The sequence below is a fragment of the Tinamus guttatus genome, unplaced genomic scaffold, assembly GCF_059628265.1.
Source record: "Tinamus guttatus ecotype Peru unplaced genomic scaffold, ASM5962826v1 Tinamus_guttatus_pri_ptg000215l, whole genome shotgun sequence".
In the NCBI taxonomy this organism is placed as follows: domain Eukaryota; kingdom Metazoa; phylum Chordata; class Aves; order Tinamiformes; family Tinamidae; genus Tinamus; species Tinamus guttatus.
Genome location: NW_028288749.1, coordinates 2,562,656 through 2,583,999, shown reverse-complemented (window position 1 = coordinate 2,583,999; position 21,344 = coordinate 2,562,656). Strand labels below are relative to the sequence as shown.

General features: G+C 47.0%; 1 protein-coding gene and 1 long non-coding RNA gene across 3 annotated transcripts in view; one reads left to right on the top strand and one right to left on the bottom strand.

The window, feature by feature from the left end:
* Window positions 1-21,344, bottom strand: part of LOC148594670 (uncharacterized) — a 372,746-nt gene that overhangs the window by 320,700 nt on the left and 30,702 nt on the right. The gene's annotated exons all lie outside the window — the stretch shown is intronic.
* TNR (tenascin R) overlaps window positions 1-21,344 on the top strand; it is a 77,096-nt gene that overhangs the window by 51,338 nt on the left and 4,414 nt on the right. The window contains exons 6-19 of one of the 2 annotated variants that reach the window (XM_088524861.1): window positions 2,144-2,294; window positions 5,484-5,566; window positions 5,663-5,753; window positions 7,996-8,181; window positions 12,072-12,161; window positions 12,414-12,677; window positions 13,410-13,676; window positions 14,412-14,531; window positions 14,823-14,966; window positions 15,479-15,598; window positions 15,883-16,026; window positions 16,638-16,768; window positions 18,020-18,152; window positions 20,761-20,912. In XM_088524861.1, the coding sequence (XP_088380987.1) occupies window positions 2,144-2,294; window positions 5,484-5,566; window positions 5,663-5,753; window positions 7,996-8,181; window positions 12,072-12,161; window positions 12,414-12,677; window positions 13,410-13,676; window positions 14,412-14,531; window positions 14,823-14,966; window positions 15,479-15,598; window positions 15,883-16,026; window positions 16,638-16,768; window positions 18,020-18,152; window positions 20,761-20,912 (2,076 nt within the window). Of the gene's footprint in view, window positions 1-2,143; window positions 2,295-5,483; window positions 5,754-7,995; window positions 8,182-12,071; window positions 12,162-12,413; window positions 12,678-13,409; window positions 13,677-14,411; window positions 14,532-14,822; window positions 14,967-15,478; window positions 15,599-15,882; window positions 16,027-16,637; window positions 16,769-18,019; window positions 18,153-20,760; window positions 20,913-21,344 lie in introns of both variants that reach the window. The other variant, XM_088524860.1, reaches the window with a different exon arrangement.

Here is a 21,344-nt window from a genome sequence, read left to right as displayed (position 1 = left end):
TGAACAGGTAGGATTTGTGCCAGAAAAGATGAAAGGATGAAAATGTTGCCCTAAATACTGCGTATTTTCTATGCATGATAACAAAAATTGTACGTCAAGTATTTCATCTATATTCATAATTTCTACACCATTTATCCATAAGTATAGCTTCAATTGTATATGGACCGTCTTTACAAGAGCATTCAAACCCCAGCAGTAGAAGAAATGCTGATTAAGGGCTCAATTATGCCATTTTCATTTGTACAATATTCTCAGTGGAGTAAAAGGCAGCTCTGGGCAGCAGGGAATGGCAGAACCTGGCCCTAAAGTTTTAAAAGCTCTTAACTGTAAAGGTACAATTAGAAACACTACAAAATGAGGGCCCAATTGCTTTAAATAGCTCATTCGCCACTTTGCTTTCCAAAAACGTTGGAAGGATCTCACTGTAATTTTCGACCAACACAGAAAATTTTCTCCAAAGTTGAAGTTCGTACATTGCCGTTATAAACTCTGAGGTAATTTTATCTACTGTAGGAATAAAATACTAAACAATAAGCCCACGTAATGGAAAGGTCATCAGCACTTTCAGTTTAGTAGCAAAAACTAGCATATCATTAAAATGTTTCACTGATATTCATGAATTAATCTTTACAGGGCGCCCATGAAGCAGATAAGTGGTTATCTAGGCATTTTAAGGGAACACCGTGGTGGAAGTGAGCTTCTCTCCTGGGTTATTTCTTTATTAAAGCCAATCTCCACTCTCCAGCAGCTGCATGGACTTGACTGTAAGGATCCCAGGGACCAGGTCCCCCACAAGAAAAGCAAAATAAAAATACAAGCACCTTCTTCCCACACCTTTGGCTTCATAATAGCTGTCCTTTTCCTTTGTCTTGACCGTTTCAGCCTGTCTCAAAACACTTTTTTCAGGCCAAATTTGTCTGAACTTTAAATGATGGGCAAAGGTCCTCTTAAAGCTGTCAAACTAACTGAAGCACTTCAGCATTAAAACAAGGAAATCAAGTGCAAAAGGATAGGTTTTCTGGGGTGCAGGATTTCAGGAGGAACAAATTGATGTAGCTCGTGAGGTGTTTTAAGTGTGTTGGTATCGGTCAATGAAGTGCTTGTTCCTGCATTGCAAGGCTTAATCCCTTTTGGACAGCCACAACCCGCTGCTGAAATTGTCTTATATCACGCCAGCTTTCCTGCTAAAATAAGACAGAGGGTGCTGTCTTTTCACTCCCCTGGAAGCAAAGCTGTCCTGGGCAGACATCAAACTGACCCACTTCTTTTCATTACCCCACCCCTAATAAAAGCAAAAGGTAGTGAAAGAGTGGGCAGCTGGAAAAAACAGGGGAAAGGCAGAACAAAAAATCCAACAACACAGAGCTTTGTGGTACAGAGAATGGCTTTGTGCAATCGTAGAGCTCAGGGTGAAAAGACGAAGCAGTGAAAGATATAGGATAGAAAATTAGGGAGGGTAAAATGGCAATTTAGGGGTAAAATGGAAGATTTCCTATTTAAATGAGAACAGAGATGAATATGAATTGAAAGCTATGTGCAAAGATTTGTTTAGTATATTATTAGAGAACACAGCAGAGAGAAAAGATCCAATGTCCAAACATTGGCAGAAAAGCTGACATTTGCAATTGCTTAAAGACTTACATTTTTCAGAGCAAAAATATAAAGTATAATGAATTTAATAAAGATACTTAAAAAGCAGTGCATGCCAAAATGAAGACCTTACAGTTTTATATCATATACAAACTGCAGGAGGCTGCTGGCACCAGAATAGCAGCTGCAGAGGCAAAGGGAATCTAGCCCAGGCTCCAATTTTATCACCTTGTCTCTTCTAGAGGCAATTAGCTGGCAACGTACACACAGACGGCAAAATACTGCACAGGGGGGGAAAAAAACAGGGGATGGGGAAGGATTTCTCAGACCAAAAACTTGGACGCTTGCTGCTTCGTGGGTGCCAGATTTGTGCAAGTCCATGAGCCCAGGTGGGAAGTGGCAGGCACTGGAGTTGGGCCCTTCCCCATAAGAGGGTGCTCCTGAACCCTGTTGGGTCCCCACGTGTGAATGCCAGCAGTGCCTCACCACCCTCTCCTGCTCTTGCACGTCTGTTCAGTGTTGCTAATCGCCGTCACTCGTTTGTCCCTGGCAGAACAACGAAGGCGGCGTGATTGCGCAGCTCCCCAGCAGCGTCACCACCTTCAACCAGACGGGCCTGAAGCCGGGTGAGGAGTACACGGTCACTGTGGTGGCCCTCAAGGAGCAAGCGAGGAGCCCCCCTGCGTCTGACAGCGTCTCCACCTGTGAGTGAGCCCGCCTCTCATGTGCCCAGCTTCCCGAAATAAGAGCCTGGTTACTTCCCCCGATTGCAGAAGAAACACTCACGTCTGGCATTACTCCAGCAGGGGTAAAACTAGTGAAACTTGTCTTAAGCAGAGATTTTTTTTTTTAATTCCTGAAAAGGACACTGGTTTAGGGTTCTCTGAAGGCTTGAAATGATTGTTTTGATCACCTCCCTATGTGCCCTCTCTACTAGCAGTAATTGGCAATCCTACATTTACTAGATTGTTGCAAATAGCCCCAGAAGTGATCTTCCTGACCATGCCATGGTCAGGAAAGCCAACAGTGCTCTATACAAGCACATAATAATCCCAGAAATCACAGACCTCCTACACTGAACTCAGTTCCAAGCACAAAACCCGCTAGCCAGCTAAGCTGGGGCCACAAAATCTGCCAACACCAGGTAGTTAGAGCATCATGAAAAGATGGTTTCCTTCAGTCAAACAGCCTGAATTGTGCAGGCTTAGCCAAACAGCCTGAATGCCAGAGGTGCATCTCAGCAACAGCTTTTTCATGTAGTATTTTGTCACACTCCCTCTCAAATTCCTCCTGGCACAGAGGAAACCATGACGAGGTTAATGGGGTTGTGATTGAAGGTAGTGGTCAGCTATTATTAGATATATAAATAAATTCTTTTTCTAACATAAATCTTACCGGAGGCACATTTCAGTGTGTGGACATGCCCAAGAAACATCTCTATAGAAATACTGCCTAATTAAATAACAGAGAGATTAAAATTCCCACCTGCATTTGTGTTGCTAAATGCCCCCTACTCCCACCAAATCAGTCAAATCAGGCAGTGGGACACATAGCCAGAAATAGCATCGTCTCCCCTCCTAAATCATTTATTTGGCTGGTCACTTGTCCACCCCATTGACAAGATGAAATTCAGCAAGGGCCCAGGAACTGGGTCCTTTCCTTGCTGGAGGAAATCTGGGGATTGGCACAACACATAGCCACCATGCAGAAGAGGCTCTCCATGCCAGAACTGCTGCAATCTGACTCGGCAGTCAGGCAGACAGCTACCTCTACCCAAGCTGCTACAAATGCAAACAGCATTTAAATAGCTCCTGGAAGGTTATAACGAAGTGGTGTTCTCTTCAGGCTGCTAATTTGAAGCTTACTAGAGGCAGGGTCTGTCTCTGAGCCTGCCGAGAGCATAACAGAGCAAAGGGGAGGGTTTAGCCACCCGCCACAACCCTTGGCAGCTCCGTGCGGATTTTTGTTTCCTTGACACATTCCTATCCTACTGCTTTGCCTCTGTGCTTAGCCCCATGTGGCTTAACAGAGACATCTCCTGGTCAAGCAAAATCTTCCTTTCCCTTTCCTGAAAAGAAGGGAAAAAAATAGAAGAGTTCTAATAATTCAAGCTCAGTGATTTACCTTTGTAAAGAAGTGCAGGTAGTCAGGCAGGATCCTAGCTCTTCACTCCAGAAGGCATCCAGCACTATCCTATTTGCTATAGGTTTGCCCCTAGCATTCTTCTTTTCTCTCAACATCTTGTGCTGGGTGGTGGGATCAAGCAGGGAAGGAGTGATTTCATGCCATGCAACTTCCCAACAACTTGTGAGCACCATCTCAGTGATGGGGGAATTGAAGATTAAAGGGGGACCTGGAGCTGGCTGTGCTGGACTTCAGGCTCCTATCCCATCACTTTGCTCCCCAAATATGATCGTTTCCAGTACTCCTTAGTTTTCCATTGCAGTTTCTTTCCCACATCTCACATCTACTGCTCCAAATTACCCCACACTTATTTCCTAAACCTCTCTCTTGCCTAGCCAGGCAGTTTTCCCCTGGGATCTTCCCACCCTGAGATACAGCACATATTTATTATGAAATGACATTTTTATTATATATAATGTATGAGCTGTACTTGCATTCAGAATAACCTGAATTACAAGACCAGTGTGGGTTTTTTTTCCTTACCTTGGCATCATATAAGCTGTCACAAGTGCAAGAAACCACCATACAATGGAAATGTGGAAAACTGACCAGAATGTAAGTCATAAAACTGTCTGCCCAGCAGGTTGTGCATGTTAATATACATGTTACATGAGCAATAGCCAAGTATTTTCCTCCTTTCAGTTGCTAAAACAGTTAAGGTTGGAGGTGCCATTGGTCTCAAAGCATTACTTGACTAACTCTGAACCCACGTTTTTCAGACCTTTAGTTTTAGGAGATGCCAGGAAAGATTGTACTTCTCTAAAAAAAGCTAGAAGATTATAATAGTCTCATGGAAGTCTGAGGCCAAGAAGCAAGAAGTGAAGAAATAAAAAGAGAAAAAGCATCTCTCAGGCAATGCCCAGCATGAACACTTCAACTAAAATCCCTTTTTTTCAAGAGATTTGGTCAACATTTAAAGTATTGTCATTTCCTGCTCATTCTAAAGAGCCACAGAAGGAGTTGCCATTTTCTCCTCTCTTCTCCACACTAATACCTCAAAAACTGTCACATTATTAAGAGCTGGCTAGCTCCTGGATCTTGAAGCTAAAATACAAACCAGGAATTGGCAGCAGAGCAGGAACACTTCTAGAGATGCACCTGATTTCTTGATCACTTGAATCAGTTCTCGGCCCCACAGTTTTTAACACATTGTCAATGCCTTTCAAAAGACATAAAATCATTGTCATACATTTTGCCAATGATAGAAAGGCTAGCAAAAGAGTAAGTCAAGTGGAAGGGAATCATCAGTAAAGAACAGTTTGAACGGCTTGAAGAGCTGGGCATGCAAAAACTGTGTGTATTTTAACACACCCCAAACCATGAGTATTCATCTAGAAACAAAGAACATGGACCACAGTCAGATGTAGAGGTTTTGTCTGGGAGATTCTGCCTGCAAAAGCCAGAGAGGACTTCCTGCTGATGAACAGCTTAAGACAAAGAGATAAGTTGCAATATAGCTGTAGCAGGTACTGATGGGAGAGCTTCTGGGTCCTGATCTGGTGTCCACAGCTCAAAAAGAGAGGCAGATAAAGCAAAGAGCGCTCAGAGAATAGCCATGATGTTGGATTAAAAATCTGGGAAGCTCAACAGGAGCCAATCCCATGGGCACCTTGGCAAGGCCCAGCTGATCATCTCTGTGACATTAGGGTGCTGCTGCTGCTCTCTCCATGTCCCCCTTCCTGACCGCTGCCTGTACGTCTCCTCTCCAGTGATTGATGGTCCAACCCAGATCCTGGTGCGGGACGTCTCTGACACTGTGGCCTTCGTGGAGTGGACGCCGCCGCGCGCCAAGGTGGACACCATCCTGCTGAAGTACGGGCTGGTGAACGGGGAGGGAGGGAAGACCACCTTCCGCCTGCAGCCCCCGCTGAGCCAGTACTCCCTGCAGGCCCTGCGCCCGGGCTCCCGCTATGAGGTGGCTGTCAGCGGCCTGCGAGGCACCAATGAGAGTGACGCCGCCCTCACCCACTTCACCACAGGTAGCCGCACGTGGACCGATTTGCTAGTTTTTGAACTCAGCATCTAAATACCTTTCATCCCCCTGAGAAGGGAGCAGGAAACCCCCCCAGCTGGCTCTCTGGAGCCTGACCAAACCCAGGTGTGGGGACTATGATGCACTGACACCCACCCGGCTTTGCTATCGAGCACACATCCCCAGCCTCCATGAGATTCTGTCTTGTGACATCTCTTGAAATAGGTTCACTGCACAGTGACTCACTTTGTGAGCTCTGCTCTGCACATCTCCAGGGTATATATGGCTCAGGCTAAGGATTATTCCTCCCTAGCAGACCTGGCAATAGTTGCCTGTACATTTTGCCTGCAGTACAGCAGCAATTATCAAAACTTAAAAGGTTCAACCCCAGCTAGTGCTTCTGTCTGCAAGCATTTGTTTGCCTATTCTAATTACAATCTGTTTGTGAGGATTAAAAACTCATCCCCGCTCTGCAGAGCATAAACACTGCAGCACAGGCTGGGATGTCCATGGTGGAGGTTGGACTGCACCTTTAGCGACCTCGTGGAGCGGAGCCAGTGGCACTCCGCAGGCATCGCCGCTGCAGGAACACACCTTGCAAGGGGAGGCACGCGCTGCTGCCGGCTGCAGATGGGCTGGCCTTTAATGAGGGTGTGCATTTGCACAGCTGGATCCAAACCAAGGTTGTGCCAGACTGCCTGCACTATGGCAAGATCCTTTCCCCCTCCCCGCAACGCAAATGAGCTGAAGTTTCATCTGATACAACAGAAGGACGTAGTAGCACAAGGATAACGACCAAGTTAAGATTCAGGTCCAAATTAAGGCGTCTCAGACACCATAACAAAGCAAGTCAATAGAGGAAGTGAGAGATCCAGCTCACACTGAAACAGGATACTGCCAGCTTGTCAGCTGAAGCGTTCTCTGTCCATCACCCACTACTTGCTCAGCTCCATTCCCCTCTATGCCCTGTGCCCCGTGGAGATCTTTCACATTGCCCTGGGCATCTCAGACTACTCCAGATGCCAGTGTTTAGGTGACCGGATCAAATACCTGAATTGAGGTGTCAGTCAGTAGGTGAGTCCCACCTTGCCCACCTCCTATCACAGCATCCAGCTGCCTGCAGGTTCTCATGGGTGCAAAGTCCCAGCCAGCAGCACGTCCAGCCCATCCTCCCACCAGCTTCAAAATCCCTCAAACCTCTCTCCAGCCTGGAGCCCAAGGCCATGCTTTAAAAAACAGACGCCAGAAGACACCTGTAGATAAGCAGGCAATTTTCAAATGCACCTAAACTGTGAAAAATGTGGTTCTTTGAGAAAAATCAGAGCCCTTTAGGCACGAGAGGCCTGATTTTAAAAAGATGGTCCCTCCTGTCAGAGATGAGGCAGGTGCTTTGCCTGAGAAATCTGCAGCTAAGCGCCTGAAAGCAACACAGTTAAAAATGTGGTTACCTTATTTTATATCTGATATGAACACTCTAACTGGTCAGTAAAACTTTAATTAATGTTGAGCCTGCAGATAGCTACCAGGTTTAATTTACCATGCCATAAAGGAGGAGGTAGAGAGCATATTTCAGTACTATTTTATGGTATATAAATTACCTGTCATGTATATTACTCGTGGATACTCGGCTCCCATTACAATAACTGTAGTGCATGAATTGTGTGTGTATATATATATCTCTATATAGATATATATTTATTATGAGAATTTCGCTGCAATTGATTTGCTGAGTTGGCCTTCCTTGCTTTATTTCTAAGAGACAACATAAAAAATCCTTCTGTAAAATCCTGATCCAGTAAAGAACAGTAATTACTCCTGCCTCCTAGCATTCAACAACAGCCAGATCCTGTCTTGTAGTGATGCCTACAGACATGCAGCCTGCAGGAGAGATGCATTGTGCAAATCTGAGCAGATATGGTACACAGCCTTAGCAGTGCTCAGGCACACAGCACAGCATCAGTCAGAGCAATGTCTGAACGTGAATGAGTCCATAAAGAAGCTCAAGGTCTTCCAAGATATCCCATCAAAATTCACAGCAGCTCTATTCAGTGCTTTACTGATACAGAGCTTTTTTCCACCCTCTGACACATAGTGCCTCAGTTTCCCCTGCTGCAAATTGGAATAACAAATTTCTTCTATAAATAACATGCTGTTATTTATAGGAGGTAACTCACAGAGCGGCGCTGTGACTGCCTCGGTGTTGCACCGAGCCCTGCTGAGCCGCTGCCTCTGTCCCTTGTGTTGCGCAGAAATCGATGCCCCCAAGAACGTGCGCGTGGGAGCCCGGACAGCAGCCAGCCTTGAGCTCGCCTGGGACAACAGCGAGGCCGAGGTGCACAGCTACCGCGTGGTCTACAGCACCCTGGCCGGGGAGCAGTACCACGAAGTACTGGTGCCCCGCGACAGTGGTCCGACGACCAGAGCCACCCTCGCAGGTAGGCTCCCTCCTCCTGTGCAGGGCAGATTTGGGTGGCAGAAGCCCTGCACTGGATCTCCCATGGGTCCCACCAAGTGTGCAGGGCATCCCAGCTAGAGTTGCCAGGAAGCAAAGGGAGAAATGGGGCAATGAAAGTGGTTTAGGTGGCTCTCAAACAATATTACTTTCCTCTCTTTCCTTACCCCTCAGGAAAGTAGCATTTTTGTGGTCCAGACAGACTTGACCAGGTAGCTGGCTGTTGCACATCCCAAAGCACTGTCTATCTAAGCACAGAAGAAATCCGAGAGTCACTTTAATGGGAAAGAGCCCCAAAACCTACTGAGCATGAGGAAGCTGGGATCCCCAAGTTCATTACCCTTTGCTAAATCTGGCATTCTATGCTGTTTGAATCAGGGATCACATTTTTTTTGTAGGTCTCGTAGGCGTTGCATCATTCAGGGTAGCACATGGATGCCACTCGGAGCATGGGCAGGAAAGTTGCAAACACCCTTTTCAGAAACACCATGAAAAACAACACTATTTTTTTTCCCCACCTATAACTATTTGCATGCCAGACCTGCACTTTCAGTGGCATCTGGGGCTACGAAATGGTTCACAAACATGAAAAAAAAAAAAAGGCAGTAATTGAGCTTTGCACTCACCTAGTTCTGCAGTGCGCGCCACCACATTTTCAATGTGACACAGCGGCATTTCTCTTTGCTCTCCTGGCACCTTCCCAGCCCAGAAAGGGTCCAACCACTGGATTGGTTGGGAATTTCCCCATGCATCGGTCATACGGATCTACAAAAACAAGTCTGAGTGAAGATTATAAAACAAAAAGCTGCCCGTGATGGACAGTGATAGTTATCAGTGACATTTAGGCACTGCAGAGGCTGGAATTACACGCCGTGCTCCAGACACTTTCCTGCCGCTGCCAGTCTTAGACAGTGTTAAGCAAAATCTCCCTGGACCTTGTTAACAACATGATCATAGATAGTGCTGTCCTTTAGTGCTCTCTGTAATGACTCTATTCCCTTCGGTATTTAGCTGCTCTTCCATTACATGCCTCAACTCCAGAGACACAGAGGTTTAATCAGTTGCTGTAACTGATTTTTATACAGTGTTTGTTTTCCATCATCATCATCATCATCATCAAAGTGCACTGCTGCTTGCTCCCAGGGTACTGTACAGTAAACAAACACAATTCTAGTTACAGCAGAGAAATACCATCCAGCTAAAAGAAAAATCACTTACATTTCACTTGAAGGCCGCTGTTTTCCTGCCGCTGGCACTAGCAGCTGTTTAGCAGTTCCGCAGCAGCCAGCCAGCACAGAGGTGGAAAGCAGCGGTAGCACAACTCATCCTCTGAGACTGGTGTCTAGAGGCCACCCACAACTCATTGCATCCCAGACATGGGACGAAGGGAAGCCCCGGAAGGATGGCAGCAGACACAGGCAGCTCGGTCGGGTACCTGGGAGCTGGTGCTGAGCTCCGAGGCACCTCTCCTAGGATGCAAATCTCCCCTCACTCGGCGGAGATGCAAAAGCAGGGCTGGAGTTTTGTAAGCCGAACTACAGCAGCTGCCCTCAGTCAGCCCTGTCCGGCAGACCCTGCCTGGGGACTCCTCACCCTGTGGTCAGCTCTCCTGGCCCACACTCACAGTGCTCAAAATCCCACCCAGAAGCCGGCATAGCCATTGCACTGGGGGTCCACAAGCCCCTGGGCACTCCAATGGTCTCTCTCTCAGCACCCCCGTTCCCACCTGGCCCTCTCCTGGGAGACTGTCACCATTTATGTGACCCAGTGGTGCAGACCACCATCTCCAGCACCCACAGGCCAAAAGCAAGTGCTGACGCCTTTTGCTGGCTCCATTTGCTGATTTTGCCTCGCCAAGAAAGGCATCGAGCAGAGCCAAGAAGAATTCTGGGTTTAAAGAGGAAGCAAACCTTAGTTTACCCCATAAATCTCTCTTGAAATCAGAGAAGGCACATTAAAAATACCAGCAATCTTTCCCTACCCAAAACATCTAGGGGAGAAGAGATGTCATTTTGCATCTTCCTGTTCATTTTTTTTCTCCCCCACTGAACCAATTCCCTTCTCTCAGACGACTTTCCCCCTTTTCAGCAGACTTTTATTATTTAGAGGGTAGGAGCAAAGGACAAAGTCTGTGAAACCACCAGCCTTTTTTTCAAAGCACCTGCCGAGGTGCCCAGGGGCCAATCCCTGCTCCAAGCTCTCCTCTTGGCCTGCACTACCACCAGGCACTTTGGCAAGAGGGACAGAGCAGCAGATGAAGGCATCCCTTGCCCTCATCATCCCTTCACAGGGAAGGTGCAGGTGGTGTCCGGAGCCAGAGCGTGCTAATTCCCAAATACTCTGCAGAGAAGCGTGGAACTTGTCCCTAACTCCATCTCTGTGGATGTTCCACCTCAGAGGGGGATTTATTTTCAGTGCTTGTTTTGCAGAGGCCTTTGAGGGGAAGCCGGCAACCTGCTTCTTGCACAGACACGAGCCTGGCACGCAGTCTTAAAATTGCTGTTGGGCTTGCAGGGTGATGCTGCCTCGAGGGTGAAGGCAGAGCAGGAAGCACAGATTTGCTGGCGTGGAGCTTTTCTGCAGGTGATCCCCTGCCCAACTACCATGCTCCCTTTTTTTCTGCAATAGGAAAAAACCCTGTTATCCTTCCAGCAGCAGCCAACAAGAGAAAATCTCATGCAACAGGCACTTGGGCTTTTCGTGCACCACACAAGGCAGCAGGAAGGGGCAGCATTAGGGTGAGGCTCCCGTGTTACGGCAGGGACGTCTACGTGCAGACGAGCTTTGCTCTGCCAGTGGGTTTTTGTAGCTTTTTCTGGCCAATAGGAAAGATCAATAATGTGCAGGCAGGAGAGAAATAAAGTCATCAGGAGCCAAACAGAAGTGACAGGCAAACCCAGGAGATACTCTGCTAAGAGAAAAATGATCAGCAATAGGTGCTCAGGAAATTAGCTAGATTAGTTACATTTCCATCTCCCTTGAGACAGGAATTGCAGAGTATGTCAACCACAAAGAACATGTTTGATTCAGCTCCCAGGAAGACTGTGCCGTTATTAATTAATGTGCATTTCATTTACCCCGCATAATTTTTTTAAGAAGCCAACCCCGTGACAATATTTGATGTTGAATTACTTTGGAAACCAATATAGTTTCTTCATCATTCCTATCTCAGCTTGCTCTCACTCACAGACACAATTTCTGCCTCAATGCAGGCAGTTATAGTAGATCTCAGCAACAACTTTTTTTTTTTTCTGTCAGAATTATCCAATTTCCCTGGCTAGAGGTATACACAGGGCTTTTAAAAAAGAGCCGGCACTTTCCTCTCGAAAGACACAACCTGCACAGAGACTTCCCAGCCACTAGGAACACAACTCATCTCTTCTACTGGCAATTTCACTGCCTTAGCAGAGTCTTGGCAGTGGCGGCAATGTGCACCTGGAAACACAACCCCAAATCGGAGCAGAAGGATGCCAAAATGTTTTGGCCCTATAGCCAAAATGAAAGAAGTGTTTGCACATGTGCTCCTACTCCAGGGCTTTCTGCTTATGGTAGTCCGTGCATTTTTTAGAGATCAATCATCCACCCACTCCTCCAAAACCTTCTGCAAAGCCCTTTCTCATCTCAGTGGCAGGGGCTGTTTCTGGCAGCTAGCACGTAGGTCCCCTGGGCACTGAAACTGTTGCTTTCAAGCCGTCTCTGAAAACATTGCCTAATGCTCTTTCGAGCATCTCTTGAGCTGCTCAGTGATGACTAGACAGAGCTATCACAACATGCTTGCTAACAAAGGGGGAGTGGGGAGCTCAGAGCCTAGCAGCAGCACGCTGTGCACTGCTCTCACTGCTCTCTCTGTGTCTCTCTTGTGCTTCCTGGTAGATCTGGTGCCAGGGACTGAGTACGGCATTGGGATATCAGCCATCATGGACAACCAGCAGAGTGTGCCAGCCACCATGAATGCCAGGACAGGTAAGTTTTCTGCACTATGGCAAATCACGAGCCAATATCACTCAGAGCAAATCCCTCCTCCCACCAAGCATGCCAAATGTAGCACTTGGAGCATAGCTCCTTCATGGCAAGATACTGGCTGTCCTTACCACCCTTCCCACAAAGTGTTGGTCATCCACTCAGTATGGCTTGTGCTTAGGTACATGTGTTTGCACCACCTAGCTCCCAAACTGCCAGACTCTTCCACCCAACCCTTACCTGCCTTCCCCATAGAGCTCGACAGCCCTCGGGACCTCCTGGTGACAGCCTCCACAGAGACATCCATCTCCCTGGCCTGGACAAAGGCCAGTGGGCCCATCGACCACTACCGCATCACCTTCACTCCAGCCTCGGGGATGGCCTCCGAAGTGACGGTGCCCCGAGACAGGTCACAGCTCACTCTCTCAGACCTGGAGCCCGGGACAGAGTACACCATCTCGATCATAGCCGAGCGGGGACGCCAGCAGAGCCTGGAATCCACTGTGGATGCATTCACAGGTACAGAAGGGCAAACTGATCCAGGGCCAAGCATGGCATGGTCCACCACGCTGGTGCCTCTGCCAGGCGGATACATCTCTAGCACAGCAACTGGTGGGATAGCAAAAGGGACGAGAACAATGGTAAGGTGGCAGTTCATCCACATGAGAGCAGGTCCATTGACCTCAGAAGTGGGACAACCTAGGGGCCCAGCAGGTTCTCATAACTCTTACTATCAGCATTCAACACACCTGCTTTGTGGGTGGCTCCCATAAGGAAGAGGCAGGGGAGGAGGGAATCACCAACCTGCACTGTCCTCTGTAGTCAGGGTGTCCTATTTGCATGTAACAAGGAGAAAACAAGCCTTGAGAGGTCTTAACAAGCTTCTCTGCATGAAAGTCCTACACAGAGTCCCATCATCCATCATACAGCACCGGGGAGGGAGTTTGTTAGCAGAGCTGAGTGCCAGTTATGCCTCTTGATCTCAACACAGTTTTGGACCAAGACGAGCCCAGAACTGGTGTTTTGCTACATCTGTTGGGTATTTTCTGAACTAGAGACAGGATACTGTAGTTTGATCATACTAAGTGTGATTCAGGGGCCAGGATCTGCAGATGATCATCTTGCAGACAGCGATGTTCTGACACTGCTACGTCTGAACTGTTGATCAATATGATCCTTGGATGGACACATATTCCCAGTTGTAACCACCTCACAGTAGCAGGTTTGCATCTCCCCCTCTCTGGCTTTCAGGAGTCCGGCCCATCACACAGCTGCACTTCTCTCACGTGACGTCCTCCAGCGTGAACATCACCTGGAGCGACCCATCACCACCAGCCGACCGGCTCATCCTACAGTATAGCCCACAGGACAAGGAAGAGGCCCAGCAGCTCACACTGGACGGCACCAGGAGACACGCCAGCCTGACGGGGCTGCGGCCAGCCACTGAGTACCAAGTGTCACTGGTGGCCGTGCATGGCACAATTAGCTCAGAGCCCATCGTGGGCTCTATAACTACAGGTAACGCACCACCCGCACACAAGGCTGAGGGCTCCTCAGCTCGATTCAAAGAGGGGCTTAAGGGGGACGTTTTTATTGAAGCCAGCAGCCTAAGCTGGAGTTGACGAGGCAATTTGTTTTCATGCAGAAGCAGTTATACTTAGGAAACATTTTGTGGGATTTACTGTAGGTTGAAATCCTATTTTGTAAGCTTCATGACCACATCTCCTGCTTCAGGCTTCCCTAGATGCTGAGCACATATACCATTTCATCTCACTTTTGTCTTTGGCTCTTCTTTGTCATGGCAACAGAATCTAAAATAATGCCAGTGGATTAAGTATTTTATCTCCCCATAATCCCTGAAACCCCACCTCAGCCAAAAGACATATTTGTTATTTAGCTTATGTTTCAAAAATCCCCTTAAAACCGGAATCATCTCCCATGCTTAGCTACAGAAATCACAACCACACACAGCAGGGCTACCATCAGGGCTAGAACCCGAGCCAAGTGGGGAAGCAGGGGGCAGCTACATCAATGGCCTTAGCCACCATCAGCACTAATATCATCTCACAGGCAGTCCAAGCTACCTCATACAGCTGTGCTAGTCCTGCAGCCCTGGCCACTGAAACTGGAATGGACCTTATGTGGTGTTGGCTGCCCAAGTTCTAAGCCAATGGCAGCTTTCTGCACTAGTAAAGGAAGTCTGACAGGAATATCTGCCTCTAACAACTTTGTGTCCTCCTCCGTCTTGTCCAGGGATCGACGCTCCAAAGGACCTCAGGGTAGGAAATGTGACCCAGGACTCCATGATTGTCTACTGGAGCCCTCCCATTGCCACTTTTGATCACTACAGATTATCGTACCAGGCCTCCGAAGGTAACAGCCTAGCCAGTTCTTGCATGTCCTCTGCACTATACTGCTACGGACCCCTCCTGGCTGCCTCCATCCCCATCTGGAAACAAGGCACCAAGTCTCCCTACCCAGAGGGAGCCCCCTGGCATCCCTACACAGTGGTGCCTGCAGGTGCAAAACTTCACTTTGTCCACCTAGCACCAGGCTCCAAGGGATGCCTGGCTTTGCCCTCCCCTACTGAGCATTCCCTGCAGACCCAGGAAGGGACAAGGCAAGCAGTGCCATGATCCCAAACCTCTTCCTCTGCTCCCACAGGGAGAACAGACACCACCGCAATCCCCAGAGATGCCACCGAGTACACCCTGCTCCGCCTGCAGCCCGCTACCAAGTACGAGATCACCATGAAGAGCGTGCGGGGTCGCGAGGAGAGCGAGCTGGTCTCCCTCACTGCACACACAGGTGGGAAGGAGGTTGACAACAATATGACAAACCATGTCCATTCCCTGACCGGTCCTGGAAGCTGCACAATCACATTGGCACCATCTGTGAGGCGTGAAGGACACCCAGACCAAACGGTTGGGTGTCTTTGCAGTCACAGCTCCATTAAATGTCCATAAGAAGGCTGTGTCAGATCCCTGACACAGAGAAGTAAACATCTGCGAGAATTAAAACTCTCCTATCCCCAGACTATTGTCAACATCCTCAGTGAAAGGCTCTTTAGATCCTAAAAATATGCTAAAATAACAGGCTGCATGCCAGGAAAACCCTGGAAAAACCCAGCCCAGATAACAGACCAGTGCAAAATGCTGACACTTTTGATATTCAGAAAGGCCAGAAGTAACTCTCCATTATTATACCTGTGCCTGACCAGCATGAACCAGGGCTAGATCAGAAGACAACCTGGAGTTCGTAATTCAGAGCCCAGATGCTCTTCACACCTCTGATTTGCCGAATCTCTCTTTCCTGTGCAGCCATGGATGCCCCCTTGGGTGTCACTGCCACGAATATCACCCCCACCGAGGCCCTGCTGCAGTGGAACCCACCGCTGTCCGATGTGGAGAACTACATCATTGTCCTCACCCACTACAGAGGTATACAGAAATCTTCGTGTTTGTCTGTGCCAGCTACCTGTGAGATTTGCCAGGGACTTTACTGCAGCTTAATTCCATTAGAAACGAAAAACAAGACCATGCTTCAGACCAAACACCATGACCACAGCTAAGCTGCCAAACAATTACATTGTTGATACACCATGGTACATCAGGGAGCAGCATGAGCATCAACAATGTAATTGCTTTTGCTCATAAGATGATATCCTTCAACAAATTTCAGAGAAACAGACAAAACAGCCTAACTCATCTTCTCTGCCTTTCAGTTGCAGGAGAAACAATTCTTGTGGATGGAGTCAACCAGGAGTACCAGCTGACCAACCTTCTCCCCAGTACTACCTACACAGTCACCATGTATGCTACCAATGGGCCTTTCACCAGCCAGACCATCAGCACCAACTTTACAACTCGTATGTAAAATAACTTCTTCCACTCCCAACTGTTACATGCCTTTAGTCATTTATCCATCCAAGGAAAAGAAGCCAGAAAGGCTGAGCCATCAGAGCTTGTTATGTACATGTGGCTGTAGATGTTACAGTGTACCAAAAGGACACCCAAATAGTATGGTTTGGGCTTGGCACAGGAACTGAATTAAAATTACAACAAGTACAAACCATCATTTTCATAGGATTTTTTTTTTCAATATCCATCCATCTTTTTCTTTGATTTCCTAAGAAGAGAAGATCCCCAAATCAGGTCTTTTTCTTGCCTAGAGCCAAAATGCAGAGGAGCATTTGAATCCATTTAGATTCCAAGAAGCTTAACAGAAGCAGGTTGCAGAGCCATTACTCTTCAGAGAGAGTGCAGGCAGAGGAGCACATTTAGAGTGTTTGCAGAGCTTTGTTCCAGGCTGGGGATGGGTGGTCTGGTCTGCCTACTTAGGATGAACTTTTGGCTATAGCACAGAGTTGTGAGTGTGGATCCCAGGTAATTGAGTTGGGGAGCTGCTTATATCAGAGTGAGGAGGTTTTATGAGTGTGCGTGAAATTGCACTTCCCTGGGTGCCCATCTACCCTTGCAGTTTTGGACCCTCCGACAAATCTGACTGCAAGCGAAGTCACCCGACGGAGCGCCCTTCTGTCCTGGATGCCTCCAGTGGGGGAGATTGAGAATTACATCATGACCTACAGATCAACTGATGGAAGCCGGAAGGTGAGTCCTCTCAAAGAATGAAGCTCATCAAGTCAGAGAAGAACATGACAGTGGGGGAAGTGAGCAGGAAAAATCTAATAAGGCAAAAGAGCAATGCTGCTTAATTCAGGAAGACTTAAGAAGAGCAGACACTATTTCTCTATAAGCAATATTTACTTCGGATAAACTACTGAAAAAGCACAAAGAGAATGCCTAGGGCAAATTTTTATGCACACCTGCAAGTCAGGACAAAGAGGGTATATCTGGAAAGTTTGAAGGAACAGTGAAAATTCAGATCCTTTGAAAACACAAGCAAGTGGAGGCAGGAGAAAATTAGCTGGCAAACAGAGCAACTAGAGATGGTATTTGGCCTTTTTGCAAATAGATAGATAGAGACAGCTAATTAATCCTGCAATACAATATATTTGATTATTTAAGGAGTGTGCCCATACTTGCCTGTCTGGAAGAACTGCTCCAAACTATCAGAAATAAGTAACTGCAAATTGTCTCTTTTCTTTGCCAGCATGACTTGCTCAGAGTGACCAAAGGATAACATTTTTGCAGAAAGAGTTCAATATAGTGCTATGTGGCATTGGCTGAAGACCAGGAAAAATAATGTGACAGGAATTAACAGAGCCGAAACTGGCCAATAATCAGGTTTGGCCATCTCTGCTCCATACAGTGCTAGGGCAACCTGTCATGCCCTATATTGAGTGCATTTAGATCCCAGTCAAGAGTCAGTAAATAAACACACTGATTGCAAACATATATATCTCCAGGAAAAAGAATTCAGCTTTGTGTCCAAACCAACTTTCTCTGTCTCATCCAAACCACTCCAAAAAGCTCTATAAGTTATATATGTCCATGGACATAATGCTGGTTTTCTGCATTAGTCTGAAGTCCGTCTTAAGCAATCTGAGCCTTTTCAACATCATATCACATTCTATGAATGCCTAGGAATAATGCCTAATGACACAGCCCGCCATATTCCCTGGCCATATTGCATCAGTCCTCCCTCTGGCTGGTGTTTGAAGAGTGTGATCTCAGTTCCTCAGCCTCACTGAACTGCTGGTAAAATGGGAGTGATGAAATCTATCTGCAAAATGGAAGGCTGAGGACTGAGTTTGTGAGTGTACATAAGTGCCCTCAGTCAGACACCAAAGGTGGTAACAGCTTTTAGCTCCCTTCTGTAGTCACTAGCTCCTTAGGCTCCCCATTGCTTTTCTCATCTGTTGCTCTTGGTATCTGCCTCCTCCTGGGACCCACGTACAGGAGCTGATTGTGGATGCCGAAGACACCTGGATCCGCCTGGAGGGCCTTTCGGAGACAACAGAGTACACCGTGCGCCTGCAGGCTGCCCAAAACGCCGTGCGGAGCGGCTTCACCTCCACCACCTTCACCACAGGTGAGCACTCAGACAGGTGGCCACGAAGCCACGCGGGCCTAGCTGTGCTGCTGGCAACACAAACTGCTGTTACGGACAGGAATACTCCTGTATTGACTGGGGAGAAACCCATTTGGTTGCCCCGCTTTGTAGACAAGGTCTGATCTCTTACAGTTATGAAGCAGATGCAGTTCCATCAGCATCAGCAGAGTCACAGCAAAGTGGAGTCAGCATGACGACATGACTGTGTTGCCACTAATTTTATGTCCATCTGGTTGCAATATTCCCCTCTCTGCCAACTGTACAGAAATCATGATCTGCTAAGGCAAAGAGGATTGTTTCCTTTGTAAATTAAATGGTTGGTATCCAACAGCCACTGTAACCCTTACAGACAGAGCACTTAGCTAGTAAGACTGAAAAATGCATGAAAATGTCATTATTGCCCCATTCTTTGCAAGCATAGAGACCATGAAAAGCATGTAGTCCCTGCTCTGTTTGAAAAGCCTTGCAAGACCACTTACACATAGTGACTTTTGTTCTGAGCCAAATCTAATTACATTTCTCCTGGATTTCAAAACGAAAAAAGAAGCCTAAAGATGATATCCGTTCCCCTGCACTGAAAGTCATCTCCTCTCTACTTGGAGTTCAATTTGGAACCACTGTGGACACACTTCTCCGTTCTGGGTACATGCAAAGGTTTTTTTCACCTGCTTTTAAGAGATAATAGAAACTATTTATGTCAATAAAAAGGAAAAGACTCTTCTAATGTTTCTATAGAATGGGCTTTCCTGTTATTCTCACCTCTTATGTTGGCACATAAAGCTAGTACAGTTCAAGCAGGTGATGGAAAAATGTGTGTAATCTTTGAAGTGGCACTGGAGTCAGCGATGAAATTGCACAAAGTTGTATTCTTAGCTAGCATAAAACAGGAAAAAAAAGCCACTGACGGCAGGCAATGAGAGCATTGTTTCTATTAAACAAAAATTGTATACCTTGACAGTGTTTGAGATGCTATTGCCAGCTGATGCATCCTAATGCATCATCTGAACACAAGTCTAATTTGTTTTGAAGGTGAACATTAGCAGGAAACCATTTTCTCCCCATCTATCCTATATATCTATGAAACAGAAGCATTCAGGAACCACCACTAAGGCAAAGCAATCCTCAGCCAGAGTCTCTTAGCTAGGAAATAGGGTCTTGCATTCAATTAACTCTGACAGCATATTTGGGTGCTTTGCAAGGAGGAGGAGTGTGTTTGAGGAGGAGAAAAACCCAGGCTTAATTTAAAAGCTTTGCTTCCTTATGTGCACAGTACATATCCCATGGTTCTTTCATTCTTTCTGATATATCAATAGTTCTGCCTCTTTGTCTCATGTTTGCATAAGATTCTTGGGGAACTGTATACAGATGGGACAAAAGGAAGAAATAGATACAGTATTTATAATTTATAGTGGTTGGAAATGTCTTTCAAGGTCTGCTTGACTTTTAAAGATATGAATGTAAATTAAGAAACAAGTAATCTCTGCAGAGCTCAGGGGAGTCTGAAGCGGCTGTCTTCTTTGATGCAATTTTCATTGTTTAACACTAGAAAGTGCAAACACCATCTCACTAGACGTTACATTACAGACCATAGAGACAGGAAAGAAAAGTGGGGGGTTCTTCAATCTTTGGACAAAGTGACAACCATTGACTCTTTACATCGCAAGGGTTTGAAGAGTGGCAGGGAATATACCCAAATGGAAGATAATGCAGGGGATGAACCATTGCCTTGCCACCCTACCGCATGTCTCACATTTGTGATGCATGCCCACAGCTTTCCATTCACACTCTTTGAAGGTGCAATTGCAACCATTCTTGCAGATTGTTATTAGACATTGCTCAACACAGAACTCATTTACCCTCCATCCAGATGCACCAGCAGTGACAAAAAGATGCAAATCTCCCTTTTGTGCTAGATGAGAAAGAAAATGAAGCTAGAGTTAGACTCTCAGTGTTGCTGAAACACGCTGAGAATTTGTGGTTAAGACTTGCTGCAGTTTAGACCCTCAAATGACGATGTGTCTTTATTAGAAGACAATTGGAAGGTGGCCACAAGCTCAGGCTACCTCGGTCTAACAGGGACAGAGTCCCATCCCAGGGACTCTTGTGTTTAGTCCCACAGGTGCCCAATTCCTGCTCAGCTTACCAGCTGCAGTCTGTCTAGTGTAAATCTGCCTGTGGAGTCAGTGAAGCCACAGTACTTGGGTAGAATTAGAGATACTGAGAGGAGAACAGGTTTTGGTACTTTGCAGCAGTCCAGATATGCTGCTGACAGCTGAAACCCCAGGGTTTCAGAGGCTATCCAAAAACATTTTCCAAGAAGTGACGTTTCTCATCATTCACAGTTATGTTATCATGCACCTTTCTGGTAAGGGACACTTGAGAGATTAATTTATATATGCTACACATTTAGTTCATTAAATTCTCCAGTGCCTTTGACCAAGATTCATAGTTAGCATTGCCTTCCAGAATAGCTTTGGACACAAAGTTAGACTGTTCCTGGATTGTAACCAGCTGGGGCTGAAGCTGGCCTCTGTGGCACATGGGAAGGGGTCCTCCCTGCCTAAGCTCTGCTTCTTCCATTTCACAGGCGGTCGCGTCTTTGCTAATCCTCAGGACTGCGCCCAGCACCTGCTGAATGGTGACACGCTGAGCGGGGTTTACACCATCTCCGTCAACGGCGACCTTGGCCAGAAGGTGCAGGTGTACTGCGACATGGCCACGGACGGAGGCGGCTGGATTGTAAGTAGCTGTGCACAGCTACAACCCAAACGGGGCCCTTCCCCTGCACCTTCCTAAGGCCCCTTCTTTCACAAAGGCAATGCCACCCCTTCAGCAAGGGAGGTGGCAAGAGAGGCAGGGTCACACAGCAAAGCATTCACCTGCAACCTGCAATGATTTTTAAGGCCAGAAGGAGCAAGAGCAAGCAGGCAGGGTGAAACATCTGGCATACTGGATATCACTTTACCCTTTTGCCTTCACTTCATGCTGTGGGCTGGCACAAGAGCACAAAAGGAAGAAGTTACCAAACCTGCCTTTTCCTTGCATATTGGCTACCCTCTCAATCCTTAGGCTCTCTTCTGACCACATGAGCAACATCTTTCATGAGGGCACAACCCGCCCCTAAAGAGGCAGGGTGGTTGCTCACCCACACTGGTTGGCAGAGCACGTCCC